The sequence below is a fragment of the Sebastes fasciatus genome, chromosome 8, assembly GCF_043250625.1.
Source record: "Sebastes fasciatus isolate fSebFas1 chromosome 8, fSebFas1.pri, whole genome shotgun sequence".
Classification (NCBI taxonomy): Eukaryota; Metazoa; Chordata; class Actinopteri; order Perciformes; family Sebastidae; genus Sebastes; species Sebastes fasciatus.
This window is the reverse complement of record NC_133802.1, coordinates 31,255,521-31,279,190: the sequence shown is the minus strand read 5'-3', so window position 1 is coordinate 31,279,190 and position 23,670 is coordinate 31,255,521. Positions and strand designations below refer to the sequence as shown.

Sequence of the window (23,670 nt, the reverse complement as noted above, 5' to 3'; positions counted from 1 at the left end):
ATTCAACACAGCCGTGTAATAAGTAATTAATAACGCACGGAAAAGGAAGTTTTGGCCCGGATATCCGCTGGCTACACCAGAACCCCAGAAATACAGTATAGCCCCTTCCTTCCCATCCCCATTAGAATTAGACAAAACAGAGATAAACTTAATCAAGTTTTATTTCCAAATATAAATAAACACCTCAAACAAAAATGAAAAAAGGAAGCCACACAGGTAATCGGTACAGTACCGTGGTGGTGCTAGTAATATTAGCACCGTTAAGGCAGTCGGTTCGAAGCCACATCTATTTGCCTTGATAATGTAGCGTAATAAAATAATAAATCTACAACATTTACAAAAATATACATCCTTTACTAAAACAAGCCCTGATGGAATGTTGTTTATAGCTTTAAATAGAAACCGAACAAACTGGACAGCATGTTAGAAAATACTTTAAATATTAAAAAAACAACAGCACTACATATGAAACTTTTAGTGCAATTATATAATACGTTAAAAAAATAACACAGTATATACACTCTTCTCTCTTGAATGCTACATATCAAACAGACTGTCTGTTATTGCTGTCGTAATGTTGTTGTTTTTAGCCCGTTCCTCGTCCTTCCTCTGCTTCGCTACCCAACATGTAACAATGCATTCATGTCGGTTCGTACTGTATGCAGCAGGAGCAACGCAGGCTGCGCTAGTTGGCTCTTTATTATCCCTTCCGATAGAGATCTGTTGTTTGCACACGTCCAGACGAGTGCCGGGGCTATTGTTTTGTTTTATGACCATCTCTGCTGGGTCGCCATGGCACCGAGGCCCCTGGCCCCGAAGTCTAATCCCGTCCAGTGTTTCGAAATTCCAGACGTTGGCTGAATCATGCCCGTATCGCGGTCATACTCCCAAATGTTGTCATAGTCCATTTCCTGGTCATCTGGCTCTGTGGGTTCAAGGTATGAGTGGCGATCTATAGGAGCGAGAGAAGATTCCCAGGCTTTTAGTTTCAAACAATGAAAGACAAAACCTCGCCCCGACTGAACAAACTTGGACATGGACCCGACATACGTGTGGTGTGATCTGCCTTGTACCAACATATAATCTTACTGTAAAACCGGTAGTGTAACATGCCACTAGTACACCACCTTCTTTTGTTATTCATGTTCTATTTCTAATGGTGTATGCAACCTGTCAGATGAAATAAGTCGACTAACATAGACTAGCGTATGTTAGAATTAAGCTGTGAATCAAAGTAAGAAATGCAATTACCAGGTAAATTCTGTTTTCATTTGTGATAAAAGAGCCTGTAGATGCGTGTCTGTCTGTGTTAAACCCTGCACAGTTGCGTGCTGTCAATCACAGCGCAGGAGTAAACCCCGTCTGTGAAACAGTGTTCTCTTACACTGGGCTTCCCCCCACATGGGACATCTGCACAGATGGCATTTTGAGCTGCACTAAGCTCCATTTCATTGGCACATTTATGCATTTCCTGCACTTCCTGTCTACCTGCTAAGAGTTCAGTCAATTCAAAGTGCATGCGGTGTTTAATTTAAGGAGTAATGGGAGCGTGAGCAATGCTCCATGCCCTTGGTGGTATTTAGGAAGGCGACTGCTGGTGATGACTTTCATAACTCGCACTTGTGTGATGAAACATAATGCTGCAGTGTGATAGCTGCGGTTTGAAACAGTGCCCATTGTTTCATCCATAGAAATCTATATTTTATTTAGCCATGCTATGAAAATAACACTGCTTTTTTGTTTGTTTGACAAGATGAAAAATATTTTGTCAGGAATGGAAGCATATAATCATTTATTTAGAGCTGTCAATTGATTAAAATATTTTTAATTAATTAATTAATTAATTAATTAATTAATCACTAATTTGTTATCTGTTCAAAATGTACCTTAAAGGGAGATTTGTCAAGTACTTAATGCTCTTATCAACATGGGAGTGGGCAAATATGCTGCTTTATGCAAATGTATGTATATATTTATTTTTGGAAGTCAATTAACAACACAAAACAATGACAAATATTGTCCAGAAACCCTCACAGGTACTGCATTTAGCATACAAATATACTCAAATCATAACATGGCAAACTGCAGCCCAACAGGCAACAACAGCTGTCAGTGTGTCAGTGTGCTGACTTGACTATGACTTGCCCCAAACTGCATGTGATTATCATAAAGTGGGCATGTCTGTAAAGGGGAGACTCGTGGGTACCCATAGAACCCATTTACATTCACATATCTGGAGGTCAGAGGTCGAGGGACCCCTTTGAAAATGGCCATGATAATATTTCCTCGCTAAAATTTAGCGTATTAGTACCTTCACTCTAGCTGTAAAACTGTCTGCTGCAACCTCTGAAAGATCAAATAAGGGCCCGGGCCTGACGGCAGCCTGTAGTTTGATATGTAACCAGTATCTTCCCTCCAGCTTTAAAACTGAGCCCGCTACATTTACATTATCCCGTTAACTTTGACAGCCCTACATTTACTATTAACTGTTGAACACACTTGACCTCCTCACACAGGCACACTATTCATAAACAGAGGAATGTGCTCGCATGCCTTCAGTTCTTACCTGGTGAGTAACCGTAAGGCATCTGAGAGGCGTTCCTCGCGGAGCTCGACGGGAGGAGAATCTATGAAAAGATGTGAAAACAAAAGAAAGTTACTTCCCGTGATCAGTTATAACAAACATTCTCACATTCCCCGAAAATATCTGTTTTCATCTGTAGCACCTGTTCAAATATCACCAGCAGAACAAGTATATACACAAACGCTCTGCTACCACACGGCGCATTACTGCTGCACTTTGTATACACAGCATTCCAGAAACCAGAGTGTCCTGGGAGATGAGTATCTCTGTGTTTCTCACCTGCTCTTGCACTTGGCCGGGCGCGGGCAGCAGCTTTAGCCTGGACACGGCCTCGGCTCTCTGCTCTGCTTGGCTCTGAGGCGAGTCCACATCCAGGCACAGAGTCTGTCCCTGGGGGGTGGTCAGGACCAGGCTTCTCCTGCAGCGCCTGCCCATGGGAGGGGTGCGGAGCTGGAAGGAGGAGGGTAGGACCTGGGGGCCCTGCTGCTGATGGTGTTGATGGTGTTGGTGGTGGTGGTGCTGAATTGGCTCTTGCCAGCTTTGCTGCTATAGAATAGAGAAGAAGGGAAGTTATAAGGATGTAAAACAGGAGTTCAGATAAGTGGTTCCCAACCTGGGTTCCAGCCCCCTTGAGGGCAGGCGCTTAAAATTTCAGGGGGTGTGCAAGGATTAGTCTCCTCGGAGGTTGTCAGAATGAGTATATGTATAACTAAATCCTTAATGACACACTTACTGGATAATTTATCCAAAAATCTGTATATAAATCTATTTTAAATATATATTTTTTTGCTACTTAGTAGGCCACATTCTGTTCAAACCCAGTATTTGTGCAAAGTTGCAGATAAAGATCAGGCTACACTATTAATATTAGTATTATACTATTTGTAGAATTAGATTCCAGTGGTGGCCGCGTAAGATTGTTTCCAACTTCCGACAATAACTCCAGAGCGTTGTTAAGTTCAAAAGCCAACATTTATTGGAAAAAGATAGATGTGATCATTTCCAAAATTCACAACATGTTTTTTATCTAATGAAATATTCTGCTTCAACCCATATTTGTTGGCGTTTAGCCTTTCGAAAACAAAATTTGCTCTCCCGCTTGCCGCACACAAAGGGAGGCATGCACTGACTAGTTATGTTCATTAAAGAAAGTTGATTTATTAATAAGACTACTCATTTAAAACGCTGAAAACTTTAGCTTTTCTTAGATACAAGTAGGGGGGGAGCTTCAAGGAAAATAGGTTGGGAACCACTGGTTTAGATGAGTCATATTTAGGATAATTTCATCTGGTACTCAAATAGATCTTCGAAACGAGCGAAACTGTGACGAATACAATTTGATTTAAATATTTCCTGAAGATGTGCATACATGTGTGTTTGTGTGTGTGTGTGTGTGTGTGTGTGTGTGTGTGTGTGTGTGGGTGTGCACTGCTTGATATCGGACAGGCTGCGCAGGTGTAAATTGAGTCTATGGATCCAGTATCATTGGCCCACTTACCGCTGGCCTGGCCTGGTTCAGGGAGTAGACTTCGGGGCTGCAGGGCTCATCGTACAGGGGCGACAAGGGCTGTCGGGGGGCGCACATGTCCGAGTGGCGCTGAGGGACGTTCAGGGAGTAGTTCAGGGATGTCTGAGGGGTGCTCCAGCTGTTGGACTGATCACAAAAACATTCAGACAGTTAGTTTAAAACACCAACCGATGCGAGCCAGTTTTCCCTTCCGTCCCTCTGTCTCTTCTTTCTCACACTCTTTGAGTTCACAGGAGGCGATCACATAAGACGCACTGTAGGATCAGATTACCAAATACAGGTTTTGGACCATTGCCAGTCATGATCTGCAGCAATCTGCTGTCTCAACAATCTGCTTATGTATAGAAACTGAACTCCTAACTGATAAGTAATGTAGAGATATCCCCTAAGTATAGTAAATGCTTTTTGATTGGTGGCTTAAGCTTTGTTTATGAACTATAATAGAGCTTTCATCCCCTAGCACCATCAAGAAGATTGATCTTTCAACCTCACTTGTGCACAACTATCACCCCATTTGTTAACACCATACGCTCCGCCGACTGCTCGGCGTGTCTATTTTAGTTACCACTCACATGACATTGTAAAATAAGTCAACGGTCTCGAGGGGAATATTCGGTTATCGAGTTAGACGCCAGACTGAATTACCTTGACGAGCGGGGCTTTCTCCAGCCGCTGCGGGCTGACCCGATGCAGGGCCGAGTAGGGCGTGCTGTAGACCTGAGAGCGCAGCGAGCCGTCGGAGGGCTGGAGGTAGGAGCCGCGCTGGGGGGAGGAGTAGCGCTGGGACAAAGGTCGTAGGTCGCGCTCGGGCCTGGTGTGGGAAGACACGCTGTTGGTCCGGCTGCCCAGGCGGGCGGTCTCGGTCGAGGAGGGACGACTGGAACTGTACTGTAGGGACAACAAAAAAACACGAAGAGCAAAAGTCAGCCAAGAGTTGAGGCTTCAGGTATTATAAACTGTTTCTCGTCTCCACGGCGTTAGTTTTCTGCATCATTTTGTGTTTTTTTTAGTGAGTGGGAGAGAGAAGGTCTCCCGTCGCTTTAATTGGGAGGGGGGTGGTTCAGGTCAGGAGCTGAAAAACATGTCTTCTGGGCACTGAGCCCTCTCCATTTTAAGCTAATTGGACGGGGAGTCGGCCTACATAGCCCCTCTCTCTCCTGGGGGGGTTTGGTCAAAAGTCCTGATAATGCAGAGTGCAAGTTTACAAGCAAACTTTTCAGTACTGAGTCAACATGTACCGTAAGAGCCTCTTATTCCACTGCATCCAAATGTTGTTTTTAAGTTGTTTTGGCAAAAAATTACTGACTTTGTTTTGTAGGTCTGTCCTCGACTATAGAAATTCTTAGTCGACTAACTAACTCATACGATTTTGTTGACTTTTGTTGAGTTTCTCCTCAAAAAATCACACAAAAGCACCACTTTAAATCTTATTTTTACCAGAGATGTGCTCAGAAGTTTTTGGAAATAACTCATTCAGCATACAAAACAACTAATGGACTAAAGAAATGTTAGTCGACTGAGACCAAAACAACCGGTTAGTCGACTAATCGACTAAGAGCGGGGGCAGCCCGTTTGTTCTGATTGTTTTTACTGGACGGCCTGAGGATCGCCGGCTGAGCCTTTGTAACAGGAGCAGTTTGGCCTCCAGACCTCGCTTAATAATTAACTTTGTGAAAGAAAGGTGTTGCTGCTCAGCTCCACCAAAACAAACACAAGATTTTTTTTTTAGCAGTGAACAAATAACTCCTACCACATTTACCACATTTACCACATACTTGAACTTGAGTACACATTAGCGCACGGCTGACTTACACAGAGGGGTTCGGCGTATCCCGGGGAGAGAGGGTTATCTTCGTGAATAGGTAGCTGAAGGTTGAGGGACCCACATCCACTCTGTGACTGGCTGAACTTCAGAGACTCGGAGCGTCCGTGGCTGTTTCCACTCCACCTGTCGAACTGTGGAGCCTAGAGATTATAGGACAAAAAAAAAAAAATATTGATTGTCCAAAAGTTAATTGTGATTAATTAGTATCTGTTCAAAATGTATTTAACACTCTTATCAACATGGGAGTGGACACATATGCTGCTTTATGCAAATGTATGTATATATTTCTTATTGGAAATCAATTAACAACACAAAACAATGACAGATATTGTCCAGAAACCCTCACAGGTACTGCATTTAGCATAAAACAATATGCTCCAATCATAACATGGCAAACTGCAGCCCAACAGACAACAACAGCTGTCAGTGTGTCAGTGTGCTGACTTGACTATGACTTGACCCAAACTGCATGTGATTATCATAAAGTGGGCATGTCTGTAAAGGGGAGACTCGTGGGTACCCATAGAACCCATTTTCATTCACATATCTTGAGGTCAGAGGTCAAGGGACCCCTTTGAAAATGGCCATGCCAGATTTTCCCTCGCCAAAATTTAGCGTAAGTTTGGAGGGTTATTTAGCCTCCTTTGCGACAAGCTAGTATGACATGGTTGGTGCCGATGGATTCCTTATGTTTTTTAGTTTCATATGATACCAGTATCTTCACTCTAGCTTTAACACTGAGCCCGCTACTACCTAAAAATCGTGTTAATGCCTTAGAGAAATCAGTGGCGTTAAAATGAATTATCATGTTAACTTTGACAGCCCTACATTTTTTATATGACAGTTTTTTCTCGCCAAAATTCAGCATAAGTTTGGAGCATTATTAACTGAGCCCGCCTTAATTCAAATATTTGACAAACAACCAATGAGCATCAGACTTTTGTCTTTTTTTAGACTTCTATCGGACTGTTGACTTAGTAGCAGTAGCATTTGTAGTATTTGTAAATCATAAATCATAGTCATGTTGAATTGACAAAAGAGGCAGGGCCGTGTTGTCTTTATCACTTTTCCTCGTAGGTGAGTAGTGTAACTGTTGAAAGGAAGGAGGGCGGGGCCTCACCTCTCTGTGCGTCGGGGTGTAGATGATGTCATACACGGGGGGCGGGGGGCTGAGGACGGGCACGTCAGCACTTTTGAAATGCTGGATCCAGTCGCAGAACTCGGCCCTATCCAGACACGACACCACTATGGGGTTGATCAGCTTTCCTGGGAAGAGAGAGAGGAGGTGTGGGGGGGGACACAAAGCATGTCATTCGGTCCGTTCGCTCACTGGAATGTGCCATAGTCAGACTGTCATTCACTGGAGATAAAACCAGCTCATTCATGGAGGGGTTACGCTCCGTGACGCTAGCAAATTCATGGAAAAGGCCACTTAGCGTAAAACATGCGTAAGAATGTACACTCATTTAAATCCCTTTAACATCAGATGGCCAGTAAAGCGGCTGCAGTAGAGCAGATTCAGTGTATTTACCTTCGATCATAAACGTGTTGGGTTTGACGTCTTGGCAGGGAGTGGTCACGGTAATCATGTTGAGTGGAAGTTTCCCCTGTAATCATAATTACTCTTTAATACAACAAGTCTTTGATGCAACACAGCTCAGGATGTGATAAGTTCAGAGAGGTCAGTGAGGTCAACGGTACCTTGTAGAAGAGCCCATCGTTCTCCTCTGATAGGATGATCAGCGATGACGGGTACATCACCAGCAGTCTGTCGCTCTGTTCCTGTGGACACAAGATACAGTGTTATTCTATTGTCATTTATAGGTAATACCAGTTAACCATTGTCTTTGTTTTGTTTCCCTATGTATTTTTTCACCATTAAATTATTATGTCAAAAGTCATCAGAGGACAATAGGAACACAATGATGCACACTCCGTTAGCCAGTTCCCAGGGCTATTTAATGTCATAACTACGTCAACAAGCGTTTGAGAAACACTTCAATGGCGACTCGTCGACAATGTAGCTGGCCGCGCTTGGCTGTTTTGTTGCTTTTGTCGCTCGTAGTGTAAAATAGCTTAAGGCAACTTCAGGGATTATTTCCTTTTGAAGAAGTCCATTTCTCATTTGTGTGCAAGGTGAAAGGAAAATTCTCAAGTATGGCACAATAAAGTAAAAGAGAAAGTTAGAGCAAATGAAATTGAATGTGATCTATCCGTCTCTGGAATGTTTTCACGTTTTGATATTGGAGGTAAGATTTCTTTGCTTGGACCGACGACGAGGTGGAGCTGTTACTGAAAGTAACACACGAGTGTAAATCGTTTGTTTTAGTTCACGTCAAGGGATGTGACAAAGGACACGTCATGACTGATAAGACCCGATCAAGAAGTGAACGTGAGTGTCTGCGTCATCGTTTTCAAAGGTCTCTGTTTCTGCTCGTCCAGATTAAAATGCAACACCGGAGTTTTAAAACTAAGCAGCATTTTCAAAAGTCTCCGTTTTAGGGGCTCGAAAACGCCGGAGTAGTGTGGACGCTAGGCATACATGTAGCAATGTTTTAAAATGAAAGCGTATTAGTGTGGATGTAGCCTACGAAAACAAGCCCTGATGACTCCAGTTATTCTGACTGTGTGAAGATACGACTATGAATAATACAAAGCTAAGAGGCGACCGTGAGACCTGGTGCGAACATTTAAAAAAAATACCAGTGTTATCCTTTAATACTCTGTTGAGAGACGCAGTTTAAATCCCAGTACGATCTTCAGTCCAACCAGTTAGTGGGGCATTTAGAGGTGCGGCAGTTTATGTTTCCTCTCCCTGTCAGGAGGGTGTGTCCGAACAGACAGCTGACATTCCAGCTGTGAGGTGAGTCGAGTCGCTGCGTGAGCCGGGCAAATGCCTCTCACACACACAGGCCCTAAATCTCATGCACTTCAATCGGGTGCTGCCGCACATTTCCCACAGTTGAATTAATTACCCATATCCATGCAAGCCATGTCATGACCGCTGTTTTTATTGGCTGTTGCGGGAAGCTGTGTCAGCGTTGTTTGTTTGCGATATGGTCAGCGAGGAGTCATGTATGTTTACGCTTTGCAGGTGTCTGACACTGTCTTCAGGAAAATAAAGATAATAATGATAAATCTGCAGGAGACGTGTCATTAACCAAAATATGGACTCCACCCTTTTCCACTGACTGCTCTCATTGTGTTGAGGTAATGTGTATTGCGCAATTTAAAAACTATGTGAGTCACCTGGTTCTAGAGCTCCTGCGTTTATTCATCGTGTGAACAATTCCCAGGAAACATGTACATGTATGATGACTTACAGTCTGCTCTACTGTACATTTCCATAAATAAGGCAACAGCTAGAGATGGTGCGTTTTACGTCCGGTCACAGTGATTCACTCTTGATAAGCAGCAGCGGCGTCTTACCTGGCAGGGCAGGTGCTGCAGTCGGACTTTGGTGACGTAGGAGATGGTGCCCAGGCTGTCCCGCTGAGAGCCCTCCCACTCGTAGATAGGCTCTCTGTTGATGGAGTTCCTCAGCTCCTCTCTGCCCTCAGAAGTCTTGTCCTGGTTCACCTGTGACAGGAGCACATGGGGGGAGAATAATCAGCAAAGTAAATATAAACAGAGCTTTTTGCCCTTCAGCAAATATCTTTTCTCAGAACGCCTCTCTCTTGTTTGTTCACTGTAACGGCTCCCTATAAGCTGAGGCTTATAAATGCACATCATCAGTTGTTTTCTTCTGTTGTGACGTATCTAGGATATCATGTCTTTCATCAGCCTTCTCCCCACCAGTGGGTGTGGAGTCAGCACTTTGGCCCCTTTGCAGATGTGAGGGTTCGTTTGATGTAGGCTGCTGCGATGCGGTCAATGCCGCTCCCTAGTATCCAGGCCTCAGGGGAGAGCCAGCAGTGACCTACTTGACTCATCAGATCTACACACACCTTGTTTATCAGAAGTGGTTGAAGTCGAAGCATTTTCCTGGCTAATCCACCAGGTGGATTAAAAGATGACCTCACTCAAGTGCTTGTTTGAATTCGTTTTAAAAAAAAAAAAAGGGATGTTAATCACAGGACAGGAGCCTGATACAATGACTACGTTTACATGCACACTGTAAACAGCATATTACGTTTGGATATTCTGAAATTTATTCCGAATGGAGCATTTTTTCTGATTAAGACATGTGGGATATGCTGATATTCAGGTTTTAGGAGCATTCTTTGGACATGTATACATTCTGAATATGCATCTCAATTTGGGGTTTTCACGGCAGTTTGCAACACACAGCCTATCGCCTGTTTACGTCCAGCTCTGTGCGTTGTACACAAACCATCTAGCCAGCAGTTTGCAGAGACGCATGCCCAAAATAAAAAGCCCATATTTCTGGTGGGAAGGAGAAACACACACCTACTTTTAAACATTATGAAAGACTTGGATATCAACAGGATTTTGGATATGCGCAAATATCGCAACGCCGACCTTTTCACAAAGGTGGTTGAAGTAATGAAATAGTGAGACCGTGTTTGCACGGTCGAACAAGTCCGCCATCGATTACGTTAATCAGAGTATTCGTAGCCGCATTTTAACGGGAATATTAGTGGAATATTAATATATATATATTATATTATATTCATTTGCCATGCAAACAGCCTGGAAGGAATATTGTCTTTTTCGGGCAAAAGGCTGTCAATCGATTAAAATATTTAATTGCATTAATCGCATGATTGTCCATGATTAATCACACATTTTTTATCTGTTCAAAATGTACCTTAAAGGGAAATTTGTCAAGTATTAAATACTGTTATCAACATGGGAGTGGGATAATATGCTGCTTTATGCAAATGTATGTATATATTTATTATTGGAAATCAGTTAACAACACAAAACAATGACAAATATTGTGCAGAAACCCTCACAGGTACTGCATTTAGCATAAAACTATATGCTCAAATCACAAAAAACCCAATGACGACACGAGGCAGAGGAGGAGTTACCCGGCCCGGAGGAAGCCCGGGGCCCACGTCTGGAGCCAGGCCCAGACGGAGGGCCCGTCAACGAGCGTCTGGTGGCCGGGCTTGCCACGGAGCCCGGCCGGGGATACCCCGAAAAAGGAACGTGGCACCCCCCTCCTCTCCATCCTGTGGGCTCACCACCTGCAGGAAGAACCGCTTGGGTCGGGTGCGCTGCCACACGGGTGGCAGTGAAGGCCAGGGACCTCGACGGACTGGACCCGGGCGGCAGAGGCTGGCTCTGGGGACGTGGAACGTCACCTCTCTGTGGGGGAAGGAGCCGGAGCTTGTGCGGGAGGTGGAGCGCTACCAGTTGGATCTGGTAGGGCTTACCTCTACGCACAGCCTCGGTTCTGGAACCGTACTCTTGGATAGGGGTTGGACTCTATTCTTCTCTGGAGTTGCCCATGGTGTGAGGCGCCGGGCGGGTGTGGGGATACTCACAAATCCCCGGCTGAGTGCCGCTACGTTGGAGTTTACCCCGGTGGACGAGAGGGTCGCCTCCCTACGCCTTCGGGTTATGGGGGGGAAAACTCTGACTGTTGTTTGTGCGTATGCACCAAACAGCAGTTCGGAGTATTCGGCCTTCTTGGAGACCCTGAATGGAGTCCTGTATGGGGCTCCAGTAGGGGACTCCATAGTTCTCCTGGGAGACTTCAACGCGCACGTGGGCAACGATGGAGACACCTGGAGTGGCGTGATTGGGAGGAACGGCCTCCCTGATCTAAACCCGAGTGGTCGTTTGTTGTTGGACTTCTGTGCTAGTCATGGATTGTCCATAACGAACACCATGTTCGAACATAAGGATGCTCATAAGTGTACGTGGTACCAGAGCACCCTAGGCCGAAGGTCGATGATCGATTTTGTAATCGTATCATCTGATCTGAGGCCGCATGTTTTGGACACTCGGGTGAAGAGAGGGGCGGAGCTGTCAACTGATCACCATCTGGTGGTGAGTTGGGTCAGAGGGTGGGGGAAGACTCTGGACAGACCTGGTAAGCCCAAACGCGTAGTGAGGGTGAACTGGGAACGTCTGGAGGAGGCCCCTGTCCGAGAGATCTTCAACTCACACCTCCGGCGGAGCTTTTCTGGCATCCCTGTGGAGGTTGGGGGCATTGAACCCGAGTGGACGATGTTCAAAGCTTCCATTGCTGAAGCTGCGGCGGTGAGCTGTGGTTTTAAGGTCTTAGGTGCCTCAAGGGGCGGCAATCCTCGAACACCGTGGTGGACACCGGTGGTCAGGGAAGCCGTCCGACTGAAGAAGGAGGCCTTCCGGGATATGTTATCTCGGAGGTCTCCGGAGGCAGTTGCAGGGTACCGACGGGCCCGAAGAGCAGCAGCCACTGCCGTGACGGAGGCAAAGCAGCGGGTGTGGGAGGAGTTCGGAGCAGCCATGGAGAAGGACTTTCGGTCGGCACCAAAGTGCTTCTGGAAAACCATCCGGCACCTTAGGAGGGGGAAACGGGGAACCATCCAAGCTGTGTACAGTAAGGATGGGACACTGTTGACCTCAACTGAGGAGGTAATCGGGCGGTGGAAGGAGCACTTTGAGGAACTTCTGAATCCGACCAATACGCCCTCTATGGTAGAGGCAGAGCTGGAAGCTGATGGGGGACCATCATCAATTACCCTGGTGGAAGTCACTGAGGTAGTCAAACAACTCCACAGTGGCAAAGCCCCGGGGGTTGATGAGATCCGCCCAGAAATGCTGAAGGCTCTGGGTGGGGAGGGGCTGTCTTGGATGACACGTCTCTTCAACACCGCGTGGAAGTCGGTGACAGTGCCTAAGGAGTGGCAGACCGGGGTGGTGGTTCCCCTTTTCAAAAAGGGGGACCAGAGAGTGTGTGCCAATTACAGGGGTATCACACTGCTCAGCCTCCCTGGTAAAGTCTACTCCAAGGTGCTGGAAAGGAGGGTTCGGCCGATAGTCGAACCTCAGATCGAAGAGGAACAATGCGGATTCCGTCCTGGCCGTGGAACAACGGACCAGCTTTTCACTCTCGCAAGGATCCTGGAGGGGGCCTGGGAGTATGCCCATCCAGTCTACATGTGTTTTGTGGACTTGGAGAAGGCATATGACCGGGTCCCCCGGGAGATACTGTGGGGGGTGCTGCGGGAGTATGGGGTGAGGGGGGCACTTCTCAGGGCCATCCAATCCCTGTACGCCCAAAGCGAGAGCTGTGTTCGGATCCTCGGCAATAAGTCGGACTCGTTTCCGGTGGGGGTTGGCCTCCGCCAGGGCTGCGCTTTGTCACCAATCCTGTTCGTGATATTCATGGACAGGATATCGAGGCGTAGTCGGGTGGAGGAGGGTTTGCAGATCGGTGTGCTGAGGATCTCATCGCTGCTTTTTGCAGATGATGTGGTCCTGTTGGCATCATCGGTCTGCGACCTCCAGCACTCACTGGATCGGTTCGCAGCCGAGTGTGACGCAGTCGGGATGAGAATCAGCACCTCTAAATCTGAGGCCATGGTTCTCAGCAGGAAACCGGTGGTTTGCCTACTCCGGGTAGGGAATGAGTCCTTACCCCAAGTGAAGGAGTTTAAGTATCTCGGGGTCTTGTTCGCGAGTGAGGGGACAATGGAACGTGAGATTGGTCGGAGAATCGGAGCAGCAGGGGCGGTATTGCATTCGCTTTACCGCACCGTTGTGACGAAAAGAGAGCTGAGCCGGAAGGCAAAGCTCTCGATCTACCGTTCAATCTTCGTTCCTACTCTCACCTATGGTCATGAGGGTTGGGTCATGACCGAAAGAACGAGGTCGCGGGTGCAAGCGGCCGAAATGGGTTTCCTCAGGAGGGTGGCTGGCGTCTCCCTTAGAGATAGGGTAAGAAGCTCAGTCATCCGTGAGGGACTCGGAGTAGAGTCCTTGCTCCTTTGCGTCGAAAGGAGCCAGTTGAGGTGGTTCGGGCATCTAGCAAGGATGCCTCCTGGGCGCCTCCCTTGGGAGGTGTTCCAGGCACGACCAGCTGGGAGGAGACCACGGGGAAGACCCAGGACTAGATGGAGAGATTATATCTCTACTCTGGCCTGGGAACGCCTCGGGATCCCCCAGTCAGAGCTGGTTAATGTGGCCCGGGAAAGGGAAGTTTGGGGTCCCCTGCTGGAGCTGTTGCCCCCGCGACCCGATCCCGGATAAGCGGTTGAAGATGGATGGATGGATGGATATATGCTCAAATCATAACATGGCAAACATTTAGCGCAACTTCATAGCGCTATTTACTCTCCCTCGTGACAAGCTAGTATGACATGGGTAGTATGCTTAATTTTTCTAGTTTCACATGATACCATTATCTTCACCCTAGCTTTAAATCTGAGCCCGCTACATCCTCTGAAAGATCGATTAATGCGCGTTATCGTGGTTTACGTTGACAGCCCTAAAACGTAGTCAATGTAACAAAGACTGTTTGGAGCAAGTCGCATCCATAAAGTGTTGTTGAACTTACTTTCACTCTGGTGTAGGTTTCGGGTGCAATAGGAGTGCCGCCATTGGCCTCAATGTTGTCCTTGAGCAGGCCGAACCATAGGTCCATTTCTTCTTGGTTGGCACAGTAGACGATGATGGGGTTGAGGCTGACACCTGCAGGGTGCAAAGGTCACAAGTTCAGAAAGGGAAAGCATCACCTAGGCTTCTCTTTCTGAGCCTTTTTTTTTATCTTTCAGAAGGCTTTCTGCCACGGTGGTGAATCATTAACACGGTCTGCTTGTCTGGCTGTTGTGCAATGAGTACAATAAATGCTAACACATGTTCAAAAACCACATGTGAGACCTCTTGCGGAAGATCCCCCCCCTTGACCTGCTTCGTTTAAATATCAAAGCAGACTCTCACTCCCACAAAACTGCTCACCCAGGAGGAATGAACAGGGTTGAAAAGAGCTGTCAGACCCACACATACCAGAGATAACCAGCAGAGATAGCCTCGTAGCTTTGTACTGGAATTGTCGGGAACTGAATGCCGCTGACTGCTCCTTTAATAAGCAGCTCATCTGTTGACTTTCTCTTCATCCCAGCTCCTAATTGTGGACATTGACCATAGCACTCCCTGGATGTTTTTCCACATTTCAAGCAAGCTAGTGACGTGAAAATTACCATTCTTGCTAACTCCTGCATGTTTACATCCTGTGTTTTCTACTGATGTTCATTAACGCGCTCTGTCCCGATCAAATAAACAAATAAATGAAAAGTGTTTGGACTGGAAGCACATAATGAGCCTCTCTCTCTCAGTCAAACTGTTTACAGAGGCCATTAACTGTTGTTAACCGTAATTTACTATCATTATCTAACTTTCACAGCCACATAAACTCAAACCATGAGAAGACTTCCGGGAATTTTTACAAACCCTCTCGTGCTGCGTTTGCTTCGTCACTCTCTAAAACTCACCGACACCAGTAAAGCTGATTCATATTCTCAGCTCAGAGGAAGGATATCTCTATATGAGATCTTTCACTTGACTCAGAATTTCGTCACGCTTCCTGTCGTATGTTTCCTGTCAGTGATGCCTCCCATTAAGTAAATAAAGGTTCACACAGGAACAATGAAAACAACTGTAATACAATATCGCAAAAATAACAAGCTCGATCCGGGAAATTTCAAAAGTAAAATACGAGAAAGCAACACCAAAGAGGGTCAATATTATGACAGCAGAGATGTGTTCAGATTTCAGTGAGTTGGTAATGATAAAAGATGTATAAACACGGAAACCTTACACTCGCTCCATTGACTTTTCACGCGTTAGATTACTTTTTTTTTACTGAGATATTTCACGTTAATCCCCGACTTTACTGCTTTTATTGTTTCCCAGGCAAAGACCAAAAGCCCTCGGTTATTTCTACTTAATGAAAAGAAAGTTTCAGATTGTTTTTTCTTCATTCAGAGCTCAAAAGCTAAGTGGCATTTATTCCACCGGGCATTAACCTGAGCAGTTTTGGGGAATGTGGCCATAGATTATGTGTAGTGACAAGGCTGAGAGCGGTAGCCGGGCTTTTCTGCGCGACAGCTGGGCCGAGTGAAGTGCACCTGTTGTCTAACAAGCGGGGCCTTTAAGGCCGGTTTGACCGAGGGTGAAGGGGGCCCAGCTCTGGTTAGTCTTGGGGTTGAGTGGAGGTGAAGAGGGTCGCGGCACCTTTTGAATCAATGGAATGTGACAACATAGGAAATGCTGCAGCTCGAAAATAGCGTGTGGTTTTATAAATGGTGAGAACTTTTACTTTGATCCATAACTCATGATAGAGTCAAACGTAGAAGAACACCAGCAGGAGGTAAAAAAAATAAAGTGTACAGATTATAAGTAGGGCTGTCAATTGATTAACATATTTAATCGTGATTAATCTCAAATTAATCACACATTTTTCTGTTCAAAATGTACCTTAAAGGGAGATTTGTCAAGTATTTAATACTGTTATCAACATGGGAGTGGGCAAATATGCTGCTTTATGCAAATGTATGTATATATTATAACTTGACTACTGTATGACTTGCCCAAAGGATTATCATAAAGTGGGCATGCCTGTAAAGGGGAGACTCGTGGGTACCTATAGAACCCATTTTCATTCACATATCTTGAGGTCAGAGGTCAAGGGACCCCTTTGAAAATGGCCATGCCACTTTTTCCTCGCCAAAATGTAGCGCAAGTTTGAAGCGTTATTTAGCCTCCTTCCTGACAAGCTAGTAAGACATGTTTGGTGCAAATGGATTAATTATGTTTTCTAGTTTAATATGATATTAGTACCTTCACTCTAGCTCTAAAACTGCCCGCTACAACCTCCCAAAGATCGATTAGCGACCAGGCCCGACGTCAGATTTTGAAGAGGTTAATTAAAAATCACAAGTTGCGTTAATGCGTTATAGAAATTAGTAGCATTAAAACGGATATGCGTTAACCCGTAATTATTGTGTTAACTTTGACAGCCCTAATTATAAGCATTAATTGAAAGACGAGGACTCTGGCTCCGGCTTTAGTTCATCCTCCGTCTTCCTTTTTTGTTTGAAGTCAGCCGCTGCTGGATTAGCCGGTTCCAGTTCTGAGTGATTGATCGGCTAAATTCAACACAATAAAACTCAAAACCGACGATTACAACATTCCAGGGATCGGTGCCAACACCCACTCTCTCTGTGTCCTCTCTCTAGTCGAGTCAAACTTACCATTTATTTGAAAGGCGAATTCCTGGGGTTGGCTGTGGTTGCAGTTCTGTTGCAGGTTGCAGATGGTGAGTTCTTTCAACGGAAGAGTTCCCTGAACACAAAACAACAAAAAGCTTTATCACAAAAACATGTTTCCACTCACATACCTAAAGCAGTCTCTATTTGACCCGACTGTTCAGCTCTAAGTTTTAACAAAAGATATTAATCACCCTGACACTGAGGTCAGCCTCGGTGATGTATTCGTGTCTGCCTGACGTTCGCCGTCATCTTATATTCTGACTAATACTGCATACAGGTGCTTAGCTGTCTCTTTTTCTTTTGACATGGAGTTTAGCTCTCAACAGACAGACAGTAAAACGATGATTAATGGCTGCTCATTCTTTATGAGGCAGGTGAAGAAGCATCATCGTGTTTATCAACACAAAGCTGGTTGACAGGGTACGCATGTCAAAAGGTATGATGGCATAACATAAAGCTCTGCCCTACAGGGATATTAGAACTATAAAATATAAACCCTGAGACATCAGCTGATACTGAGGAACCATTGGTTTGAAAGGAAGGATTGTGATATAACCTGAGTTAAAAAAAACTCACCTGGTATGTCAGTCCGGTTGTGTTGTTGGAGACAAAATGGAGGTGTGTCTGGAAGAGGTCCAGGTAGCAATCATGTATCTCCTGCCGAGATAAAAAGTGAAGTTTAATGGTTAGAGATGCAGATACAGTGTTTCTATGAGAATTAAAGCTTCAGTAGGCAGAATGTTTTTGGCATCATTGGGCAAACAATTCCATAACAATCTTTCAGGATATTGTAATTCAAGTGTTCTGAGAGAAAACTAGACTTCTGCACCTCCTCATGGCTCTGTTTTCAGGCTTTAGAAAATCTATAGCCCGTGACGGGAGACTTTGACCAATCACAGGTCATTTCAGAGAGAGAGAGAGCGTTCCTATTGGCTGTGCTCTGGCTGGTGGGTGGTGCTTGGCATTTCCTGAGCTGATCTCAACATGGCTTCCAGGTCACAAACTTTCTCATTTTACAGCTAAATTGTACTATCAGCGCTGCCTCGTTTGACTGTTTGATCAGAGTTCGCGAGTGATTGACAGCCGGCTCAGAGACGGCAGCTGGATCTTGCAGATGCCATTAGGAGCACCGGAGGACACATGCACTACTGTCAGGATGTAGTGACGGTTTTATAAAAAGAACTTTTTGTTAAGACCTACAATGGTCGAAACGTGTTGGCTTTTTGAATGATTTAGCCACTACAATAAAGGCTTTTTAATATATTTCCTTCCTGGTTGTCACTTGTTTTAGTATTTTGGAGTGCCTGGATAACCTTCCTGTCTATCCTGATTTCACGGTTGAATACACAGAGTAACCAGTTATCTCTCTTTACAACTTTTTAATCATATTTGCTCCATTTCTACCCACTGCCGCTTCAATGTTTCTACAATCCTTGTTTTCTGCGTTATAAATATTCACATACAGTGTTTACAGTACAGCAGCAGTACAGATTTCACAGATCGGCACACTTTTTTCTTAGAAAACAAAACTGTAAAATCAGCTGGTTTAGTGTCGATGAAATGAAACCTTGCATGCAAATAAATAAGCACATGCTGTACTCTGATGTCTGTCTCAGATGAGGAAACAGTCATATATGAGATGTATCATCCTTTAAATCCCCGCCGGGGGTTATGTCTGATAATGTACTTCACATTGGAACATATTATTCTTGTATCATCTGCTGATTCATGGAGCATCAACAGGTGCTCGACCACCGATTCTCAGAAGTGTAGGAATTTCTTAACTGACCACAAAAGTCCTGTGTTTTTCTTTAATGAATCATGTACTGCTTCCTTTGTCGGTATTTAGTAATACATCTTTCCTTCCTGCGTGGTAGTGTTTTCTGTTATAATACAATGTGTTCTTTTTCCCATCATGACGCCATTCCTTCAATCAATCTTTTCTTTTTTAGTGTTTGACAGCGCTGTTGTGTCACAGCGTCCTCTATCAGTCTCTGGGATCAGAGGAACTCTCTCTCTCTTTACCCTGAGGATTTTTCTCAGAGATGTTTCACAACCGCAGCAGAAGCGAGCGTGTCCAAACACAGGCTGCCGTCCGCTTTGTGGAGAGCGGATTGGATTATTCACAGCCATCCACCACGTCAATACCGGCAGCGAGTTTCAGTGTGTTTGGTTTGGTGGCCGCAGAGCAACATCCTGTTACTCTCCGCTTGTTTCTTTTTTTATGGCATAGATGACTGGCATGATGTGTCATTGAAGGCTTGGTCATTGTTTTAAGACCTCACGAACCACAATAAGGATTGTGCAGCATTAGTTTTGTTTTCTTTTATCCTTGCTTTCCTGCTGTTTCACCATATAGAGTCATTAAAGAGTCATTTTGTTCCACTTACCTGGCAGTGGACGAAGCGGAAACGAACTTTGGAGCTGTGAATCATCCGTCCGTAATTCTTCACGTTGATGCTGCTCTTCTTCCAGCCGCTGGCCGGGTCGTAAGGGAATGGGGGATCCCATTTTATTTTGTCTATTGTTTGCAGATCTTTATGGGACATTTCCTGCAAACCGGGGCATAATGTTAGTGTTCAGACACGACATGAATAAAACCAGTTAGACCTGCTGTTGAAATCAGTCAGAGACGCCAATAAAAATCTAATCGCACACACACGGGTTGGCGTTTATAGGAGAGACGTTTTTGGTTTGGTATGCAGATGCTACGAGCCTAGATGGAGGTTCTCTTACCTTCCCATTGGTGACGGTGCACAAGATGTTGATGATGCTGTTGGACTTCTCCTGTCCCTCTTGGGGATTCTTTCTGCGAAACAGGCGACTGCTGTCAGAGAGAGAAAGAGGAAAACCACGTGTTACCACTCACTCTCCAGTGTTTGCCATCTATTCTGTTTGCGTGTCAGTTAACCTCCCAATGCAGCGTCAACAAGGAATACTTCCTGTTTATGGGAGTTCACTGTTGTTTACTGTTGTCAAATAGTCTTTCATGTACTGTGTTGCATTTCAAATTCAGGGTGTGAGACTTCTCTATTTTCCATCTTTTTCTTCCATAGTAGTCGAGTCACACGCTTGAACCACTGACTTTAATTTTCACGACTTTAAATCCTGATTTGTCTCTCTCTTTCCTTTGTCCTCACTCCATCAATGCCAGCCGTTTAAGCGATAAGAACAATCAGGTCTTGTGTGTCTGATAGCGAGGATATGCATAGGAAAATCAGCATTCAATGTCCTCCTTTGTTTTGCGTGACCCTCATCTGTTACCATTAGTGTCACATCTTTACAAGGAAGCTCCCTCACTTGCAATGATAAGGCCGGGGTTACTGCTTTTTACAGTCTCAGCCTGGAGTTTATCTGCTTATCTGCACACATGTATGTGCCAGTGTCCTCGGTGCAACAACGCAGGCTTTTGTGTGCACGGTGGGAATCAAGGTCTGTCCAATCAGGACGTCCATGTGCAGCAGCAATCATTGATTATTAGTGAGTGATGCTATTCGGCTGTTTTACAATGTATTCGTGCACGTAGAAAACTATGAAAATAAGGCTGTATATTGGCAAGAATATGGCGATACGATACATATCAAGATACAGGAGTAATGATTCAATATATTGCGATATATTGTGATGCTGTAAGCAAGGCGATATATTGCGATTTTTCAAAATTTCCCATTAGAAATACACCATTTTAGAGTAGGCAAAAATAACATACTTATACTGCTTGGTTTTTGCCCCAAACTGCATGTGATTATCATAAAGTGGGCATGTCTGTAAAGGGGAGACTTGTGGGTACCCATAGAACCCATTTTCATTCACATATTTTGAGGTCAGAGGTCAAGGGACTCCTTTGAAAATCGCAATTCCCGCCAAAATTTAGCGTAAATTTGGAGCGTTATTTAGCCTCCTTCTCGACAAGCTAGCATGACAAATAGCGGCCTGGCCTGACGGCGGGGTGTACGATTTTTTAGAGGTTAATTAAAAATGTGTTTTGGAGAATCTTAACAGTATCGCATAACATAATATCGCGATACTCGATATTCTCTTACACCCCACTATATGAAAACCAGGCACACTGATGCAATCCACAGTTGCAGAGTGAAAGAGGAATGCAGATAATAGACAGGTAGTGGATATGCACACGTAACATTCTCCAAGTCACCCCACAGCGGCATTCAACCGCTACCCGCTCCTCTTCTCTGTGGGGAATATACCTGAGCCCTGGCCTGATTCACCAACACAAAAGAGTTAGTAGGGTACACAGGAAACTGGAACACTGAACGTATTGTCTGCGTGAACCGTCGACCCAACTCGGAAGGTGTATCAGTGTTCAGGCATGCAGCCGTTGGGTTTCAGAAACCCCGTCGTCCTGTTTTTATTTGAAAACTAAGCTGAATGGCACGTTTGACAAAACCAGACCCTGAATCATCACACAGTGCAGACTGAGGAGCGGAGGCTAATTAGAATCAGATGCGGCGGTCCAGCAGAGTGGGCTGTCCCGTGGGTAGCATGCCCAGGCGTATAATACTGGAAGATTAAATAAAACTAAATAGAATAACAAGTATAACCCGTTAATGCCAATCAGCTCCTATATTCACCCTTCAGGTCAGATCACTACAAGCTATTAACTTGTGTCATTAAATCAGATATTATCAGCTATTAACTATAATTCTAACATGTGATCTTGATAATGAATGGGGGTCAGGTCCTGATTTTGGAGGGAAACCAGATTCACTGACAGCTGGTCAGATTATCTTCACAGAGATGCAAAGAGAAGGCAAATGGTAACTGGATCATTGACACCGTTTGTTGGCCCGTAGACGGGCAGCGGCTCAGGCACGACTCCGGGACTATCCTGTATTACCATATGATCCTGACCCTGGCCTCCAAAAATTCACAACCTCTTTCTAACCCCGTCCGCTCTCAAACCCTGAGGAATACCAAGAATTCTTTCCAGCTGAAACACAGAGGCTAAAATAACAAGGCGGCAGCAGGGCATGACACTCTGACACAAGTACAGTAGAGGTATAGGAATACCTGGACAAGTTGGTGATTATCTCTTACCTGTTTCTGCGTAGGAAACTCTTGCTGGAGTATCTGAAGTTGTGCTGGGGGACACAAGACATGCTGCTCCCCATGCTGCCGGGCTCTGTGGGGCTTTAACGCTGCTGCTCTGAAATCAAACTGTACTTCCTTCTGTGATGGATGAGTGTAATCCAAGAGTGTGGTGCTGTGTGTGTGCTCTTCCTGCTGCAGTCAGACTTGTAGTGAGGGAGAAGTGGGCAGGCTGAGAGCTGTATAGGCAGACCTGTGAGAGTGTGCGTAAGAGGGGTGGAGTTTGTTGCTGTGTCACAGGCTGTGTGGTGAATATCCAAGTGGGAGTCACACCTTCTGTGAGTGGCCTCTGTCTGTTAAATCAATCCCCAACAACAAAGACAGGGCGGAGGGTTCGGGGTGGAGAAGTGTGCCATTTCACACCTTCCAGGAGCCAAATGGAGCTCGTTGTTGGGGCACAATGAGTGGTCACCAAACACACCGTGTGTCAATCAAAAGGTGGGGGGAAGATGGGAGCTTCTACCGGCATGCCCAGACATGAAAAAATGCCTCCAACACTTGAGTAGTCCATTTATTATTGTCCCGCATACTTTAAACACATCAGTGTCATTTTTGGAAACTGAAGTATGTGGTGAAGTGTTGCATTACGGTCGGCTCCCCTCGTTGTTTTTGTTCCACTAATTTGAAAAGAAAACACACAGCAGATGTTAAAAATAGACAAAATGTCATATGTGATATTTTCACTCGGGAGGTGAGAGTATCACGACGTTGTTTTCAAACTTAATGAATGTGAGATTTTTCTGTCTTTACTTTATGGATTATTTTCCTTTTAGCCTTTCATCTGTCAGTGGGGACGGGAAGGGTGGATAGTTGAAACAAGGCGTTTGTTTATTCAAAGGCTCTAATTTTCATAACGCAAGAGGTGTATGCAAACATAGCTTTTTTTTCTTTTTGCATGTTTGCACCTCATGACTTGTAAGGAGTAATTTAATGAGAATAAAGTCTTAACTTTCCCTCTCCTCAAAAGAGTCAGTTCCTCTATCAGGTCCGTGTGGTTCTTTCTTCTGAATAAACTCAGTTTCTTGCACAATCTTTTCAAGGTCCTGATACTGATGATGATGTGGTGCTGATGTGCCAAAAGATGAAGTATTTGGTTATTTGTGAAACCTAAACTAAAGTATAACTTCACAAGATGCTCCACGTTTCTCATTTTCACATAGCTGCTCTATTTCCCCTCTAAAATAACACGTGAAATTACTACTTTATAATATTATGACTTTATTCTCATAATATTACTACTTTTTTTCTCTTAAACTTATGACTTTATTTTTGGAATATTACGACTTATTTCCTCGTAAACTTATGACTTTATTCTCATAATATTACAACTTTTTTCTCGTAATATTTTGACTTTATTCTCGGAATCTCAGATTTATTTATTTTTCCTCAATATGGCCCTAATACTCCGTCGTATAATACAGCCAACATTGTATAAAGTTAATTTTCCAACAGA

General features: G+C 44.7%; 2 protein-coding genes across 3 annotated transcripts in view; one reads left to right on the top strand and one right to left on the bottom strand.

Annotated features, from left to right (window-relative positions):
• noc2l (NOC2-like nucleolar associated transcriptional repressor) overlaps positions 1–23,670 on the top strand; it is a 97,522-nt gene that overhangs the window by 14,329 nt on the left and 59,523 nt on the right. The window lies entirely within an intron of this gene.
• Positions 144–22,375, bottom strand: plekhn1 (pleckstrin homology domain containing, family N member 1). Of its 2 annotated transcripts, none has more exons than XM_074644977.1 (16): positions 22,167–22,375; positions 19,845–19,935; positions 19,499–19,660; positions 17,685–17,765; positions 17,091–17,181; positions 14,396–14,529; positions 9,367–9,516; positions 7,639–7,719; positions 7,469–7,544; positions 7,058–7,203; positions 5,925–6,077; positions 4,758–5,000; positions 4,083–4,238; positions 2,864–3,130; positions 2,567–2,627; positions 144–952 (listed from the first exon to the last, which is right to left on the bottom strand). In XM_074644977.1, exons 1-16 carry the CDS (start codon positions 22,238–22,240, stop codon positions 768–770), a joined length of 2,151 nt encoding a protein of 716 aa, XP_074501078.1. In that variant the 5' UTR covers positions 22,241–22,375; the 3' UTR covers positions 144–767. The 2 variants fall into 2 exon arrangements, with proteins under 2 accessions (XP_074501078.1, XP_074501079.1); XM_074644978.1 differs by having other exon boundaries at positions 619–952; positions 2,864–3,127.

Excerpts from the sequence above, each read along its gene's own strand:
- plekhn1 (XM_074644977.1), bottom strand. The coding sequence starts at position 22,240 with ATGGGGAGCAGCATGTCTTGTGTCCCCCAGCACAACTTCAGATACTCC. Across the intron at positions 9,517-14,395 it reads AAACCTACACCAGAGTGAAA|GTGAACCAGGACAAGACTTC; the intron begins GTAAGTTCAACA and ends CTCCTGTCACAG. Across the intron at positions 4,239-4,757 it reads AGAAAGCCCCGCTCGTCAAG|TCCAACAGCTGGAGCACCCC; the intron begins GTAATTCAGTCT and ends TTTTGTGATCAG.